This window comes from Takifugu rubripes, chromosome 7 (genome assembly GCF_901000725.2).
Source record: "Takifugu rubripes chromosome 7, fTakRub1.2, whole genome shotgun sequence".
NCBI lineage: Eukaryota > Metazoa > Chordata > Actinopteri > Tetraodontiformes > Tetraodontidae > Takifugu > Takifugu rubripes.
This window is the reverse complement of record NC_042291.1, coordinates 11693298-11711916: the sequence shown is the minus strand read 5'-3', so window position 1 is coordinate 11711916 and position 18619 is coordinate 11693298. Positions and strand designations below refer to the sequence as shown.

The 18619-nt window shown below is 38.8% G+C and overlaps 1 protein-coding gene across 4 annotated transcripts in view; it reads left to right on the top strand.

Moving 5' to 3' along the window:
- The window catches only part of col14a1a (collagen, type XIV, alpha 1a), a 63871-nt gene that overhangs the window by 24266 nt on the left and 20986 nt on the right, over positions 1 to 18619 (top strand). For all 4 annotated transcript variants that reach the window (XM_011605511.2, XM_011605509.2, XM_029838423.1 and 1 more), the window contains 19 exons: positions 24 to 169; positions 392 to 521; positions 734 to 873; positions 1114 to 1240; positions 2584 to 2723; positions 3024 to 3156; positions 3470 to 3505; positions 4285 to 4421; positions 6011 to 6143; positions 6985 to 7107; positions 7555 to 7704; positions 10584 to 10700; positions 11720 to 11866; positions 12263 to 12337; positions 13887 to 14026; positions 15684 to 15807; positions 17847 to 17990; positions 18165 to 18329; positions 18490 to 18528. In XM_011605511.2, the coding sequence (XP_011603813.2) occupies positions 24 to 169; positions 392 to 521; positions 734 to 873; positions 1114 to 1240; positions 2584 to 2723; positions 3024 to 3156; positions 3470 to 3505; positions 4285 to 4421; positions 6011 to 6143; positions 6985 to 7107; positions 7555 to 7704; positions 10584 to 10700; positions 11720 to 11866; positions 12263 to 12337; positions 13887 to 14026; positions 15684 to 15807; positions 17847 to 17990; positions 18165 to 18329; positions 18490 to 18528 (2346 nt within the window). The remainder of the gene's footprint in view (positions 1 to 23; positions 170 to 391; positions 522 to 733; positions 874 to 1113; positions 1241 to 2583; positions 2724 to 3023; positions 3157 to 3469; positions 3506 to 4284; positions 4422 to 6010; positions 6144 to 6984; positions 7108 to 7554; positions 7705 to 10583; positions 10701 to 11719; positions 11867 to 12262; positions 12338 to 13886; positions 14027 to 15683; positions 15808 to 17846; positions 17991 to 18164; positions 18330 to 18489; positions 18529 to 18619) is intronic.

Sequence of the window (18619 nt, the reverse complement as noted above, 5' to 3'; positions counted from 1 at the left end):
GAAGTCTTTGTGTGTGAGTGTAGTGGCTCTTCCCTCTGTGACGGGTCTCCAGTTGCTTGATGTGACTCACAGTACCATGAAAGCAACATGGGCCAGTGTTGAAGGAGCCTCTGGATACATGTTGCTGTATGGACCACTTATAGAAGATGGACAACTGAATGAAAAGGAGGTATTAAGCCTTTCATGTATGAATTATGAGAAGCTTTGCCAAGATTTTAACTGGCCATCAACTGGCACTTCATATACAACAGAACAGCTTTGGAATCCCTGTTCACTATAGTGACCTCTATGCATGAAAGGGTTAAAACAAAAAGATACAGATTGCACTTAAATGCTGCATTTGTTTGTGCCTCATCTTTTTATTTCATGAATGGAATCTATTTATCTGTAGATCAAGTTACCTGATGCTGTGACGCAGCTGGAACTTCAAGGTTTGAACCCTCAAACCGAATACACTGTCACTGTTTATGCCATGTATGGAGATGAAGCCAGCGACCCCATGACCAGCCAGGAAACTACATGTGAGTACTTTAGATAGAACAGCATGCAATTTTCAGCTTTGGTTTCTTTTGAAGTCCCTCATTCTGAGCATTTATCAACCCATCATCCTAAATTCACATCTCCCTGAAGATCTGAAGATCAGACAAGAGTTCAAAACTCAGGCTGGAGAGCCCGAACCTCAAAGCACAAAGACATGGCAGCACAACAAACGCTTTCTTCTCCTTGTTTTTAGTGCCGCTGAATCCTCCCAGCAACCTCCAGTTCTCAGACATCACTCACAAATCTGCCCACATTAGCTGGGACCCTGCATTCCCAGCAGTCAAAGGGTACCGCATCATGTGGGTCAAGACAGACGGGCTAGTCATGGAAGAGGTGTGTGTGTGTGTTTTGTGTCTGTGTATCTACTTTAATAAAATGTTATCAGCTGAATGTATAATAACCCACAAGATAAAAAAGCAATTTAAACATAAATCAATGTGGAATCTCCTTGTGAATTATATCGTGGCGTGTCAGACACCAGCTATTTTTATCAATAGTCTTATTACAGACACAATAGACGATGTACTTATGCATTGTAGTGCAGTTGTGCTCTCTTGTCTGTCTGCTGTGTAGGTGATGGTTGGAAATGTGAACTCCTATGACCTCGGCAATTTGATGTCTTTGACGGAGTACTCAGTGGCCATCTCTGCTCTGTACAGCGAAGGGCAGTCGGAGCCTCTCACAGACGGATTCACGACCAGTAAGAATAGACTGTGTTTTTGTTTATACATGGAATAACAAAATAATGTTGCCATGCACAATAGTGTAGTAGAGTGCACCAAAGTGCTGTGTAGTGTAGTGTAGTTATTCTGAGGTCTTCTACTATCATCTGTGTTTTACTTCCTTATCAGTGTTTCATCTGAAGACAAATTTGTCTCATTTTCGAGAAAATAATTACATCAGTCCTTTTATAAGGCACACCATTTCCTTCTAAATGCCACCCAGGGTTGAATTTTATTACCTCTGCTGCCCCTTATATCTCGTTGGCTGGCTGCCCATCTCATTTACACCTCAGCCAAATAGCCCAGTCACTTCAAAAGGTCATTTCACAGTCCCTTACTATTTTTGTCTGGCTAAAAGATATTGATTTTTTGACATATCTTTTTACACAGCAAAACCTGAGTCATCCGGAAAAAATGTATTTCAATTAGTCTGCTCACTTAGCTATGCTGGTTATTGATTGTCCTCTGATAACATTAAGGATTTCAATGCAAATAAGTCATTGTAAAATTTCTTATTTTTATTTGAAGTGTAAGATTTTAGAAGACTGTATTGGCTGTCAACACAGAGGGCATTTGTGCTAAAGTAAGAGAAGATTTTCCTCTTGAAGCTTTTGATGTCGGCATCAAACGCATATTGTTCCATAATCTGAGCTTCTCATGTTATTCTTGAGATTGCTACAGCAAAAATCATCCAAAATGACCTGTTATTGCAAAGCTTAAATTGTTGATCCTAGCTTTTAATTATGATGGTGTTTGGTCAGCCTGTCATTTTGCCTCCGCTTTGTAAATTATTTAAAATAGTAACATTTTTAAATGTTCTCACTGTGCTCTTACACTTATTAATATTGGTACAATATACGTAAAAGGAATTAAAAAGCTTATAGCATAATATTGAGACCACCCAAAGTGGTTTGCTCATTTCACTTTGTCAACCAAAAATAATGAAAGAACAAAACAAAGAACAAAATGCTGTGAGAGAAGCAAATAAATAGTCAATATTTAGTCCTTTGGTGACCTGCAAACAAGATTTAGATTAAATAAATAAAAACCCTAGCAGAATTTTTAACTGGAATATTTAACCAAAGTTTGACTCTCTTTTACACATAGCTGCAAGTATTGCATGCAACAATTTAGTGAAGGTTTCATCATTCTGTGCATATCTTATATCAGCCCAGCTCTCTTTAATTCAGGAAAATGGGGAAAAAAACATATTTTGACTATTATAACGGAACTTGCAGCTTTACCAAAATTTGCAGTATGCATGTCTACATATGAGATAGAAGGAGAAAAGTGAATCCTAAAGACATAATCCCTCCTCTAGCTCCCGTTCCTGGCCCTTTGAACCTGCGCTCCACTGATGTAAGCACCGACAGCTTCCTGGTCATTTGGGACCACTCAGCCAATGACATCGTCCTCTACAGACTCTCATGGGCACCATCCACAGGTGGTGACACAAAGGAGGTCAGTACAATAACAGCCCACTGATTACGGTTAAGTTGCAGCTGTCAAGTGGAAATGCAACAACTAGAACAGTAAAATTTAGAAATAACGTGTTAATTGTTCAAGTGTGTGTAATTGTGTGGATTATAAGGTGTTCTCATGATTCAAGCTGAAAATGATTAAAATTAGCTGTGTGCATAATATGCATGTTACAAACAATTAGCTAAGTCATTACTTTATATCTTTGGGGGGGAAAGTCAGCATTCTGACTTTTATATTTTGACGAGACAAAGAAATCTGAACTGTGTTTCTCTTATGTAGGTCGTCTTAAGTGGAAGTAATAACAGATATGTCCTGACTGGTCTGAATCCATCGACGGAGTATGAAGTCCTGTTGACGGCTGTCTTCAAAGATGAATCTGAGAGTGACACCATCTCTGTCACTGAGACAACATGTACGTTTCTTTCTTTAACTAGCAACCTCTCCAATCATTGTGGCAACTCACACAATAGCGGGCTTTTCTGGACAAAATGTCTACTTTCAAGATCTCGGCCTGAATTTCCATAAATCTTTACCAAAGTGTCACAGAGAAAACAGTGATCACAACTGAGGTTGTATCGACTTGTCTGTCACAATTTATCTTGGAAGAAAATGGATTTTCTCATCAATATTTTACCTCTTTTTTCTGTCTAATTATCTCAACTATTGACACAGCTAGTTGTTGCCGAGTTTCTATCCAATTATCTGATTTATGTGTATTTCCCCAGTGGCCAAGACAACAACGATTGCTACCACAACCACAGGTGAGACATGTCGCAGCACACCATCTAACACAGGAGCAGTTCAGCAAGTTTTTTTCACATATTGTTGAATCCATGTACATTCGTACAGTGGGCCACAACATAATTTGTGGGATTTCCTTCAAGAAAACTCATTGTTAAGGCAGAAAGTCTGGCCCGTTAAGTTGTGATTGCAGCTTATTCTCCTCATAGTCAGCTTGCATGAAGATCTTGAAAGGTCACCGTTGTCTGTGCACCCTTAAGTTGCCAGACATTTACCACAGTCATAACAGGATTTGGTAATTATTCCCCATTTTGCTGTAATTTTAAGGGGAGGCGGGACTCTAACCCTGCTCTTTGATGTATGCAAAGCATTGGTATTCCAGTGGGACCATCCTATGAATAACATTTTGGATTATCTTTTGTGCTTTTTCGAAGAGTGTTTGCTTGACTTTGTGGAGACTTTGAACTTCATTAAGTTGAGGCAACCCGTACACCACCTGGATTGTGTTGATATGAGCTGAAGAGTAAAACTAATTAAGTCTGAGGTTTTAAGTGCTTCCATGAAAATCATCATTTTTTTTTTGGCTATAAATGAGTCAAGTCACATATTGTCTTAAAAATAAAGACAGCTATTATGGGTAGCCCAGACTGATTTTGATGCATTTAGGCTACCAGACCCAGACTGTTGGTTTCATCACCACTCCCGTGGGGAGAAAATCTAACCGCACCAATGTTGTATTCATACGTAAAAGCTGCAGTGCATAAATCTTGTGACGTTTGCTTGTGATGTGATGCGACAGTGGTGCGTCAAGCTGTGAGAAACCTTCAGCTGAGTGATGAGACCATCGAGAGCTTAGAGGCATCATGGGAGATGAACAACCCCTACGTGGAGAACTACAGGATTTCTTACTTTGGCGATAACCACAAAGAGGAGACTGTGAGTTAATTTTTGCTTATCACACTGGTTCCTGTGATTCTGACATGCACAAATAGCTCATATGAGGGACTCGTGCCCCTTAAGAAATACCCCAAAAATTTGCAGAAAGATTGTTATATAACACTTCTGGAACAAGTGCAGAAGTCAGTGTTGGGTCATGTGCTGTATTTAAAAAAAGGAATTACTCTTTAAGTTTGGGTACTCTCTCCTGGCCTCTCCTGTTTGAATCCCCTCACTGTGATAAGAGCCCTTGAGCTCAGTGCCATGAACTGACCCTGACTACAGACATATACACATACACACACCTTTAGCATCCTTTCCTCCCTCTATCGGCCCCCTTCCTCCAGCCTCTGCTCTCTTGCACATTCTGCTCTTCTCTCTCCTCCCGTTTTAATTTCCCAACGTGTTGTCAGAGAAGCAGAAGATGGAGAGGCCATTCCAACCCAGAAGACATTCCATTATCTTTTCAGTGAGCATTTAGCTCACTGGGAGTCACAGTGGAGAGCAGCAGTGTGCAAAAGAAACAGAATGAAGTAGAAAAGGGAAAAAAATAAAAGGAGAGCTTAAAAATGGAAAGGCTACACCCCTGTCCACTGGCTATTAGATAAAGGTTGATTGTGGTTGCATCTCTTCTTTTTGTTCACCTGTCAATGCGTGTAAGACACAGATAGAGGGCAAATGAGACAGCAGGGACAGGCTCGTACATGCCAGGAATCTGTGTGTTCCATCATCATGATATGGACACCTGAGATTTTTGTGGCTGTCTAATGGTTTCTCACTCTAAAACCGGTCCGAACCAGAATGACTAATTGTATACAGAGTCTTTAAGCTTGAAATCATGTCACTCTGAACAAACTGTAATGCAAGAGAAACCCTCGTGCGTTTGAGTTCTAATGTCGGAGAGGATTTGCTTCTTTCTCACTGGTTATGACATGTTGTTGTTTTCAGAATGCACATTATGGAACACAACACATCACTTGTTTACTAAAATGACATAATAATAAAAAAAACGGCAACAACATAGGCTGGGGAAAGGTAACCAAGACTTTTGTTAGATATTGAAGGAAAATGCATGAAGAAACACAAAAATGGCATGTAAAGGCAAACATACGATCGTTTAATTAATTAATAGATTTTTCGATGCAAATTTTACTTTGTGTAATCAAAAATAAACTGCCAAGATGCTAATCACTATACAGAGCAATACATTGGGTGCTCAAGTGCAGAAAATGCGTCAGCTTAGCCAGTGGCTAATTAAAACATGGCAGCGATGGATGTTGAATCTTGCATTCTGTAAGAACTTTGTTTCAGTAAATAACCAACAAAAAAACAACTCTTGGTTTTAGTCTTCCTAGTGTGTTTGCTTGTGTAAGACTTTTATGCTAACGATCCACCTGGCTGCAGTAAACTTAGTCCCAAGTGACTCGAAGTCATTCATTGCTTTAAATGTCTCTTCTCATAACTTCTTCAAATGTTTCTGTGTGTGTGTGTGTGTGTGTGTGTGTGTGTGTGTGTGTGTGTGTGTGTGTGTGTGTGTGTGTGTGTGTGTGTGTGTGTGTGTGTGTGTGTGTGTGTGTGTGTGCAAATAGTTGTTAGTTCCAGGTGGTCAGAGAAGGGCAGTGCTTCGGTCATTACTGTCAGACACTCAGTATAAAGTGACGGTCACTCCGGTATACACAGATGGACAGGACGGCATCAGCACCTCAGCACTCGGCGCCACGTGTAAGACTCACTAACTTGCAACACAACAAAAATATTCTACCAAATAGTTTACCGGTGTGATTCACTTTCAGTAAGTTCCTATGGTGCAGCTCCCACACACAGAAAAAAGGAAAGCTAATTAATCCAAAAATGAAATAAATTAGATTGTTGCAGTCTGAATATTCATTTGCATTGCATTAGTTCCATGTTCATTTATATTCCTGAACGAGAATGTAAATTAAAGCCATGACAAATACCGGCGTGTTCCTAATTGTCGTAATGAAGACCATTTATAATTAAAATGGCTGCTTTCATTAATGAGACGACAATTATTTTGCTCAGGTCTAATTGATTTTCCCAAACTATTCTCTTGATTACCTCTCATGAGATCTCAGTTGTCTTCATGTTCTACTGAAAATTAAAATGTCAGATGAAATATGTCACCTATTAAAGTGAAGGTAATCTTGAAAAGGGCCTACTTACTGGTAATAAAAACCCTTCCCAGCATAGTAATTAAGCAGAATTTATGAATATTCGTCATACACTCTGACACGCTTTTGTATTTTCTGTGTTTGAATGAATGAAAAACCTTTTGATTCATGTGATTTTGGCACTATTTAGACAAAGTATGTTGATTTATGGAGTCTAGAATTGTTGAGCTTCCTTGATTTTAAATTCTAAATTGTTTTCTAGAACAAGAACAGAAAGCTGCGTATCTTTGATCCCATACATCTAATCATTGATGAATAAAGATTTTGTCTGTAAGAGTGACAAGAAGGAGGAGACTTGGCACCTTGTTATGAAGTGGTGTGATTTACTCTGGTCCGTTATCACCTTGAACTTTATGATTGTGTCTCATTAGTGCCGCTTTTGTCTCCTGGAAATCTCCGTATATCAGAAGAGTGGTACAACCGCTTCAAGGTTACATGGGATCCACCTCAGTCACTTACAGTTGGTTACAGGATTGTTTACCAGCCCGTCTACGGTATACAAATAAGCAGCATTCTTGTTCTTTTCTTCACTTGATTGCTATTCACTTGAAAGAACTGATAATTAAGCTTTTGTTGGTGTTCAACTCTCACAATTCATCATCTCTGAAAGACAGACTAAGGCTCATGGTGTATTTCTTAGGAAAAATGTTCAGCCCTCTCACTCATGAGTAGCACACATCAAATATATAAGCGCTGAGAACAGTGTTGCTTCAGTAGCTAATGTTTTGTGCCTATTTTCATCCACGTGTAAAATAGGAGCTATATTTTTAGGCTTAAATTTGAACCATGTGTTCTGAACCAGGCTAATGTTCTTAGCAATATTTCAGTTATTATTTCAGTTATTGCTTTATTTCTATTTGTTTTCTTTTATTGTTATTTACATCAGCAGCCCGTTTTAGCTCCTCTTCACTGTCTGTCTGCTCTCATGTGGTTGTTCTTAGTTCCAGAGCCAATGTTGGAGACAACAGTGGGTGAAGATGTGAACTCTGTAGTCCTTGTGAACCTGCTACCTGGGGCCGAGTACAATGTTCAGTTGACAGCGTCCTACCCTACGGGAGATAGTGAACCGCTGCTGGTGAATGCCAAGACATGTAAGTGTCCTCATACAACCTTATTTTTACTATCCTAATTGCACAATGCTTTTCCTTGTCATGTCATTTCTTGTGTGGAAGGTAATCCTGAATTGATAACTCATCCTGATTGAAACTTAAGTCTAAATTTGCCACCAAGGACAGCATGTCTTTAGAAGGACGTGGCAGCAAAGGAAAGGAAGGAAAATGGCTATACGCTCTCAACTACTGGGACTTTAGTAGTCAGCCAGTGCGAACAATGCTTTTGCATTTAAATTTGCCGTCTGCTGGTGCAGTATGACTTAATGAAAGCTTTTCCGTCTTTTTCATCTAAAGCAAATAGACTGCGGGAGAAGGACGTAGTTAGGGAGAGATTAACTGTCAGGAGTGTGTATTTTGTACGGCTCTGTGTGCATGCATCTGTCAGTTTCTGCATTTCTCATTGTAAACCTAATCTCCTGGGAGTTCTGCATCACTGTCTATCAAAAAATGTCTTTGTAATGGTTGTCACCCGCAACTTTAGAATTGATTGTTGTCTTTTAGGCTTAGTTTCTCAGTGGCCAGAATCATCTTACCAAATTCTCATGTGCCAAATAAAAAACAGATTCTTCCTTCTTCCTGTTAAAGCTGTTTGCCTTAACTTTATAAGACAAAGTTGACAAATACAATTCAGACACAATGTGTGTACTGACAAATGCATTCATGCATAATTTAACATTCTGGGTCAGTGCTGTGCTGGAGTGCCATTCATCTCTCCTTTAATCATGCCACTGTTGCATAACTGACAACTCCTTCACACCATAATTGTCTGTCAATGATGACAGGTGATTTCATTAAAAAGAGAAAGTTTAGGTATAAAACAGACACAAGGTGTTGACAGTGCACAGATACATTAACATTTGTTGCATTGAATTAGAAAAAAAAATCTTATTATTAAGGGGGCATCTGCCATCATAATCAGGAAAATACAGCCTCATATTTCCCTAGATGCGCTACATTCCATATTACATTACCAAGGGAGCCAACTTGCATCGTTGCACCAGTAAATTAAGCCTTCCAGAAAGTGGACTCAAAGTCTTGGTACCTTGAGGACCATAGCATGAAATTAAATTGTTTTCCCTCAAGAGCACTTTATGTGGTAGGCAGTGCTCTTATGTGTGCAGGGTCCACTAAAGGGTACTTCCTCAATCTGATTGTGAGAAAATGAATCAGAATACGGTGTCTGAAAATTCAGACACGCAGAAGTGAAAGTGGAAATTACTGTGGGTCTACATCCTATTCAGTTTGTGTACAGAGTCGAATGTTTGCACATATCGCCTTTACATCACACCGTCTTTTAAAAAACACTTTAGCTACGAATGCAAAGGATTTTTGTCTGACTTCCGATACTGACTTTAGTAAATCAGTCAGGCAATAATAGTCAGGCAGTTATTTGCGGCACGAAAAAGAAAAATCATGACTAGTTAAGTCATTTTAACTGATGACTTTAAATTTTAATGAGGAAAAAGTAAAAAGGTATGTAAACAAATGCCCAGAGCAGTGCTATTGTGTGTTTAAATGCATGTTTTTGGTAAAGTTTGCATGCCTGCCTTCTCCGGAGTAGAATGACGGTTTTGTCGACGTTGAGCAATATTTAGTGTAAAGCAGCAGCCTTATGGTCACAGCTTAAAATATGTGTGCACTGGTGCAAAAGGCACATTTGTCTAAAATCCCATCAGAATAACAAATGTTCATAAAAGGTAAAAAAAAAAAAAAAAAGCAGCAAGAGAGGATGCAAAACTGAGGAGGCAGACTTGTAGGAAGTTAATTTGCCCATTATACACTAAAATCTTGGCTCCAAACAAACTCCGATTGTTTTTATTTCCTTAACTTTCACTGCCTCGAGCCTCGTTGGCTTTTGCCAAACACCAAAGCCAAAGTAATGCTATTGCTTTTTTAATTTGCTTTAACTTTAACCAGTGAGCGTTAATATATCTTGTTTCTCTTTGTTGTTTTTATCCTTTGTGAGGCACTTTGTGCTACCCAGTGTATGAAAAGTGCCATATAAATAAAGATTGAATTGAATTGAATATGTTTGCACATTTTACTCATTTGGATAAGTTGTGCATTTTTTAGATAACTGTTTCAGAATTGTTTGACTTCTTCAGCCTAATCGATCCATAACAATTATGTGCGGTGACATGCTGAGTTAGTTCTGAAGTTATCAAAGACAGACACACTGCATTTCACTGGCCATATAGACACTTTCTTGCTTAATGTTATTAACAATGGCTGCAATTAAAACAAAAGTGCAGCATTTAAGTCTAAGAACAAAAGGTCACAAAACTATCTGAAAATTACATTTGTACTATATGTTTTTTGAAACTTATAGAAATAGGACTTCATACTGAGAAGTTATCACACAAAGGCAGAGATGTTTAAGGCATGTGTGTGTGTGTGCGTGTGTGTGTGTGTGTGTGTGTGTGTGTTGTATAGAAAAGCCATTTTACTGTCTTTACCCAACAGCTGCTTCTGTAAAACCAGACTCAGCTTTAAAAAAGGAGAGGTTTGGTTGAAAAAGATGTAAAACATCTTTAATGAATACAGTTTGGGGAAGACTTTTAAATGCATGCGGTTCTTAGCTTTAGCAGGTCCAACCCCAACACTTTGTGGGTGGGTCTCAAAGTCTGGCAGCTCCAAGCAAAGCTTCATTTTTACAGCAGAACCAGTTGGTTGGTGGAAGGTTTTTAGCACACAATAAAAACGAGACAAGTTTCTATCTTAAATGTAAAGTACATTTTAACGGGAGTTGGCAAAAGGTTTCCAATCCGCAGACACTTTATGTTGTGTTGTGTTTGTGGTGGTTTGTGGTGCTGCCTGTCAGACTTCCAGGCTGATCTTTGTGTCTTTTTTTATTTCAGTGTTTCTCGGTGTCTCTGGTTTATCAACATACCAGGTACGGCCTGACAGCATGTGTGTGCAGTGGCAACCTATTCGACAGGCCTCGTTGTACAGAGTCTCCATACATTCTCCACTCAGTAAGTAGATTAAGGCTTAACAAAAGTGAGTTAAGTTCAACTTAACTGCTCTGATCCTTGGAACCTGTAAATAAAGACAAAGTGTGCGCATCTCTTGCACACCTTACAGGCAGGTGCGAGTTAAGCAGATGGTCCGAGGTTTCTCATTTACTCGAGGAATCATGCGGGTGAAGCAGCTCTGCCTTTTATTGCTTTTTTATCCAGAACACAGGCAGCAAAGGGAGGCAGACGGAGGACATCTGTTCCCCTTTAATTTTAGGCTCTTTATTTTCTATTTATTTCTCTGTGTTTCCCTGGTCTGTGAAAAACATTGATATTTTGCAGTTTAGACATTTGCTGTAATTCAGGTAGTGACATTAAGATCCCTAAACGCTGTCAGATTTTAAAGTTTTGCTGAAGTTTAGCCATGGTGCCATGGGGTAAGTTGTCTTTCCAGAGTGACCTATGGATTTGAAAATAAAATTAGACTATGCAGCTAATAAATGCTTGATTATATTGACCATTCTGTCCATATAACTGGGCTTAATCCTTATTTAATGGAAAAGGCAATTATCTTGATCTTTCATAAATCAATTGATTTGTTTATGTTTAATATTTAATAGCAGTAGTTTTCCAGTAGTTTGTTTTATGTTTCAATCCCAGTTGTTTTGATAGTGATGTGAATCTGTCTTTATTGATTATTTACCCCTTAGCTTTTAATGCAAAAGGCAAAATAGATCAAGCCATATTTCCTCGCTCACGGTGTCAAAACATTTGCAGTAGATTGAACCATAAATCATGTGTTGTCATACCGTTGTAGTGTTCTCACTGAGTTTGTGCTCTTGGCATCATTTTACCTCACTTCACTATAAAGTTACCAGCCTGTTTTAAAACAGTTGCTTAGTATCCCATTACGAAAGACTATTGTTAATGTTTTTACTTGAATTTGAAATCTGAATTGTGTATTGAGAGTTGAGGTCCATTGTGATCATTTTGCCTTAATCAACTGGTCCTACAACCTGTAATTTTTTTCTTATTAGATGGTCAAAAGCAGGAAGTGACCCTGGGAAGTGGTGCCTCCAGGCAATGCTTTTATGACCTCACGCCCAGCAGCCAATACCAGATCAGTGTTCGCACGGGGATGCAAGACACAGAGGGACCTTCTGTTTCCATCACTGACATGACATGTATGTCATAAACAATAGTATATTACATTACTCTTGTGTGTGTTTCTTGACACTAGATTCATTTGGACACTATTTTCCCTTTTGTGCTCCATCTCTGGGCATTCACCCATGTTTCTGGGGTTCTTTATTTTCTCTGATTCAGTTGAAAAGCCCCCCTCTCGCATCAAAGAATGTGGCATTGAAAATGCAGTAGATTGTAAATACAGACTGGAGTAGATTGTTTCTGTTAAAGTTCTGATGAAAGTGTATGTGTGTGTGTGTGTCTGTGTGTGTGTGTGTGTGTGTCTGTCTGTCTGTCTCTATGGTCAGCAGATAAACCTGATGGTGGTGCCACTTGCCACTGCAGTTGTGATCAATGACATTGCGTTGTTTGCTTATGCGTGTTGTTTCTTCCAGTGCCAGCCCCCACTCAAGCTCCTACTGAACCACCCACCACAGAGCCCCCACCCACCATCCCCCCACCTAAGGAAGGTGAGCAAGAGTTGAACACAAATACTGTAATGATAGTATTGTTATACTTACACCTGCTGCAGTCAACAAAAGAGAAGCATTCTGCTCCATTTGACTGGAAAAGGTATGATCTCAAGGGGGAAAGAAGAGCGGAGATGTTCTGTTCCAATTTCAAGTTGTGCAGATATGGTGAAGGAGACGAGACCTTCAGGAGAAATCCGCATATTAGAAATCCAATTAAAATTTTATTATGTCAAGATAAGATAAAAAACTGCAGCTTCAATCACCTTTGTTCAGTCAGGTCCTTCTCTCCAAATGCAGTGTGCACCTGTATATTCACGGTTAGACGTAAGCTGTAATATTAACAGCTGTATGTTGTTTATGTTGACACAAAAAAATATATTTTTCTGAGAAACACATTTAACAAAACTGAACCCAAAACCAAAAATGTTTTATTTTTTTATTTTTATTTTAAACACTGAAAACAAAGAGAGGCTCTTTAACCTACTGCTAAGACAAACCTCCGTTCCTGTCTGGTGAGTTCAGGTAAAAGAACTGACCCTACAGACAGGAACGGACACACACGCTGGGCACGCCTGTAAGCATTTTGGTTTAAGTTTGTGACCTTTGTCAGACTGATGCCCACATCTGGAACGACAGGCAACCTTTAATCGCGGCGCAGTCAAAGTCAGAGAAGAGGTGCACACGTGTCAAAGAGCAAAAGAGGATTTGAAATAAACAGTATGATGGGAAGGGCCCCAAAAGCAAATAGATGCAGAGTCGGAGCACAAACATGAGGAGAGAGAGATGGTGGGGTCAACAGGCAAGAAGTTAAAGTGCAGCAGAAACGGAGACAATAAAAAAAATGTCAGCAAACCCAACACTGGAAATGTTTGTATCTTTTTTGTGGATAGAATTGCATCCACCTTTGATTCTATTATCACCAAGATTATTGTCATCCCATCATGTTCTGCTTTATCTTATTTTATTTGTTTGGTTTTGATCTGTTATTTGCTCATCTGCGCTATAAATGAGGCCTGCCTTGGTGTACTCACGAGTCTAAATAAAGGAAAATTGTATTAATAGTTAAAAAAAATAAAATAAATCAGGTTTTTTTTCTGGTCCTCAATGGGGGAGTTTGCAGAAAGTGGAAAACTTGTTAAAACCACAACTTTACAGAGGAAAATACATGTCTACTGGGAGTGATTGCAGAGAATACAAAAAGTGGGGCAGTTGCTGCTTGAAGAGGAATATGAATGAGAAGGAAGGAAAATGTACACAGAAACAATGTGGAAAGATATAAAATGGAGATTTAAACAATTTGTTGCGTCCTTTTTCTCGTAAAAAGTGTGAAAAAAAATTGTAAAATTAATCTAAGGCCCTTCTGCTGCATTTATCATTTCCAGCAAATACATAATTACAACGGTTTGTACAATTGATATTTATTTGAGCTTGAGTATATTAAGCAGCTAATTACCGCTCAAGACTGAAATAACTATTAAATGCAGATTCAAATTTGAATCCGAGCTAAGGGTATTTACATGTATCTCTCCCGTAACTTTCTGTCTAGTGTGTAAAGAGGCCAAAGCTGACCTGGTGTTCCTTGTTGATGGATCCTGGTCTATTGGAGATGAAAACTTCATGAAGATCACCCGTTTTCTCCACAGCACCGTGGGCTCGCTTGACCTGATTGGATCAGATGGAACCCAGGTGAGTTAGGGTGCCACACTTTAATTTTATACTTATTATCATACCTCTAATTTTCAGAAAGCTTTTGTCTGTAGTCCTTTATGTACAGGGAGGATTTCACTTTTATTTTTTACAAACAAAATACAAAATGGACTTTTTTCCACCAGATTATTGCATTTACATGAACAGTTTGTGATCAAATTAAAGTCTGTTTTTACTCAGAGGTGGGATTGATGAATGAATTGGTTAATGGATGATAAATACCTTTTGCTCTATAACGAACCATACCTGCTGTTATCCTTATAGTGCCATCTTTGATGTGAACATTTTGTCTTTGTTTATCTCGGTCCCTTTAGTACTCTGAGATGATCCTCTTCTAGTTGCTTCTTTTTAAGCTGCAACATCATGCTGCTGTTGTTATTGTTATTATTATGTTCAGAACATTTTCACTGGGCAATCAGTGATCCACATTTGGAAGTAAATGTGTATGCTGCAGATTATAAACATTTTGGTCTGGGGAAATTTAGACACGCGGAACTTGAGGACCTTTTTTGTGATGAAGTATAAATGTGGGTCATCTGCTGCTGCTGCCAAATATAGATGCATCAAAACAGGAAAAGAGACGAGGTGTTTTCATGGCTAAACAACATGTTGGCCATTTGTTTCACATAAAAATGAGCAGTTACTAGAAAACATTAGTCATTAGATTTGTTGTTGTGATGCCTTTTTGTGTCCAATATGTCAGTGGGGCTAAGCTCTTTCATTTGTCATACAGCGGCGGTGCGTGTTACACCATACTCTTTGATTTCCCTACCTTTAAGCAGTTTGTACCCCCCCACCCCCCAGCAATCAACTATCAAAAGCAAAACACTGGGTGTGAGAGAGTTGGCTTGCATTGAATAGAGCTTGCTGTTAAATACAGACTGCTGTTTGCCACAGTAGCCCCATTCGCGGTCTGGGGGTAATGATAGCCCAGCAAGCCAATTAAAGTGATTCTAGTTTTGATATACTGTTTAGAGATATAAGTGAGTTTTCACCTATAGGGACGGTCTACTGCGGTGATATTGTTGTTGGGTCATTTACCACGAACTTTCGCCTCACATTTCAAGTCGTGTGGTAATCACTGTTGCTGTTTCAGCACAGCCCAATTTGTGTAACTGCCATTACCGTTTGGAATAGATACAGAAGTTGTAGGTGGTAATGAGGTAAATATTGGGGATTTAAATGCTAAGTGCACACATTTGTCTTAAATGCATAAACTTTATAGCTGTGTGAGCTGTAGGCTAATTTGGCCACTTGCTCTCTGAGGAAACAGAAACAAACCTCCACAGACAAACTAGATGTGAGTGGAATTTAGACTAATATTATTGCTGGTAATTATATTGTGAAGTCTTTATTTAAGGGCATTTAAAATAATAGGAAATCTTAGAATCTCATTTCCTTTTCAATCATTAATTGTTTTTACCCAAGGATAAGAATTAATTTTAAGTGGAGGTGAAAGTAAAAGTTTTCCCTCGGCCGTATTGTGTTTTCCATTTCATTCTCTTAAAAGGAGACAGCAGGATTTTTTTTTAATGGTTTAATCACTGCTGAAGTGGAATTTTAAATAACTTTTAAATTCCAAAGGTTAGGTTAAAGTTAATCAATGAAACATTTTTATCTTCCCGACACTCTGCAGGTGGCCATCGCACAATTCAGCGACGATGCTCGGACAGAATTCCAGTTGAGTTCCCATAGCAACAAGGAGGCTCTGCTGGAAGCAATTCAGAAGATCAGCTACAAAGGAGGAAACACGAAAACAGGTGTGGACAGCATTTTAATGTACAACATTACCTATGTGACAGGACATTGTTCCTCAACAGATATCAGTTCAAGAGCTCTTCGTCTGTGTTTGCTTGTGATCACAGTGCAGCGTTAATGTTGGAACCAGCAGGCAATAAAGTTGCTCCTAACTCTAACTCCTGAGGACATATATACTTACTTTCATTTTCTACCTTCCTTGAATTTTGAGATAAAAATTTCCTTTTACTTGGCTTTTTTTCAGATTTGAGTTTTGGTTACAGCCCTGCAGCTCTTTTCTTCTCTTCTTAAATATCAACCTTTCATTACAAGCAGTTATTGCTCTTATTCTCACAAATCTCCCTCTTATTCCTGTAAAAATACTGTAGCTTTATGTCATTTTGATTCCAAGACTCTGGCAAATTTATCTGGGTGGGTAGGACTGCTGACATCACAAAACCCTGCAGCTATACTGATATCTTTATACATTTACTTTTTATATACTGTAGTGTCTCTGTAACACTTGTGTCAGCAAGAGAATTAAACAAAACCAATAGAATTAAAAGGTGAAAAGTACAATAGATACTACATTGAAGTTAGGATACTGACATTTTCTATCATTTTGTCTGTTAAGAATCTTTGTTAAACATTATCTTTGCGCACTTTTAATAAGATTCTATAATATTCACTTAACAGATTTAAGCTAGAACATGAAGGAAAAGGTCTTAAGACATTTTTTTTGTAAAATTCTTTCCTTTTTTCCAGTTCCACCTCGCTATAACTGTGAAATTAAAGGCCAAACGTGACTCACAAAAGCAAAACACATCATTGATAATCCTCTCGTGGATTTTTCCTCCCTTTTGTTCATTTTCTTCCCATATAAGCTGTATCACTTTCCAACCCCCCACCTGCCTACCTCCTTTTAAACACCATCTGCCCAACACCTTCTTGTCTTGTCTCACCTCTCCTTGTGTCCATCCTGTTTATGTCTTCATGCTTGAGTAGCTGCTGTAAATCCAGTCTCTCCCGGTGTGATCAGAGGACAGTGTAGAAACAGATGTATCACCGGCAGCTATCCGACAAGAGACCATTTTACAGGCCAAGCACTCGTTTTTCATCAATGACAGCCCGGATAAAAAGAAGCTGAAAAAGGCCGTCATGATTTCATTTACTGACAAATGGAGAACACCTTACGCAGTTAATATTTATATCACCACAACCCTCACATGTGCTTAAACTCCCAGGAATAAGAGGATGATAAAGAACTCTCAGACTTGAGAGGTTTAATGGTAGTCTGTTTAATGGTTTTCTGTTTAATTATGGAAAGGTCAGGTTTAAATTAGCAGTTGAGCTACAGCACGTATGATTATAAGTATGCTCAATATGTGAGGTATGCAAAAAAATGCTACATTTCATTGCTTTTTACAGTAGTCATAGTGTAGTTGTGCTCATTAGCAAACAGTGACATTTTCAAACAGGATTTAAAAAACAATAAAAGTGCATTTATGATGAGTAGCTATAGCTGAATGAATTGCTCTTTCAGGCTGAAGGAGAACAATAATGACCCACATAAACAAGTACTTGGATGACAAGAACACATTGATGCCACCTGTGGGAGGGTCTTGAAACATTTCAGAGCTGTCTAGACAAATTTGATTGACTGATTAAATTTGTTAGCCACCTACTCGCTTGTCAAGAGCTCATCTGCTTTAAACTTTCTGTAGATAGTCTTCTGCCTTTTGATTGGTCCCATCCATCAGAATTTTGTTTCCATTTAAAGCATTGCAGTTTTAGTCACAATTCAATGTACCCAATTCGTTAAATATGTTTTAAGTAATGTATGTTTACAATCAGCTGCAGAGTAACAATAGATATTGTTACTTATAGGAGGGATGTTCACCTGAAGATGCTATATGAGTGTTGGTTAGTACCCACAGAGCTAATGGACCCTGGTTGTGCACCTGAAGATGTTGGAAACTAACGATATGCCAGACAGTCCCAGTCTTCATCAAAAACAAATCCATTATAAAACAAACTAATACCATTGGTGTTTTCTTTTCAGGTCGAGCCATCAAACACGTAAAGGAGTCTATATTCTCCTCAGAGGCTGGAGCGAGAAGAGGCGTTCCCAAAGTCCTGGTTGTTCTCACGGATGGACGTTCGCAAGACGATGTAAACAAAGTGTCCAAGGAGATGCAGATGGATGGTGGGTATTTTTTTAAACCAAACCTTCTATCACATTAAATAAAACAATATGTTAAAATTTGTACTGAGAACATGGTGGTTTAAACACTGTGAATGTCATTTTATTTTTAAATAATAAACATTGGTTTTACTGACTGCCTTTAATCATTTCTGATTATGTGAATTCCACTTTCAGGCTACATCATATTTGCCATTGGCTTTGCGGATGCAGACTACGGAGAGCTTGTGAATATTGCCAGCAAACCCAGTGATCGGCATGTCTTCTTTGTGGATGATCTGGACGCTGTGAAGAAAATAGAGGAGCAGCTCATTACCTTTGTCTGCGAGGCTGCGACTGCCAGTGAGAAACCTCGCAGTGTGTTTAAAACAGAGTGTATGGGAGGAGGAGGGGGAAAATGTTCAGAAATATCAGATGGGAAAATGACGCTCGACGGGGAGAATGACTGATGAAGAGGTTTTTTTGAAAACTTACCCAACTAAGAGGCTCTTCTCTCCTTCAGCTTGTCCGTCTGTTTTGATGAGTGGAAACACAATAGCAGGTAAGTGGGAGATGGCAAGAAGAACACCTCATTTATTCCAATGGTCACTTCTCTTAACTGATCAACATTAACCACAATTGCATTAATCACA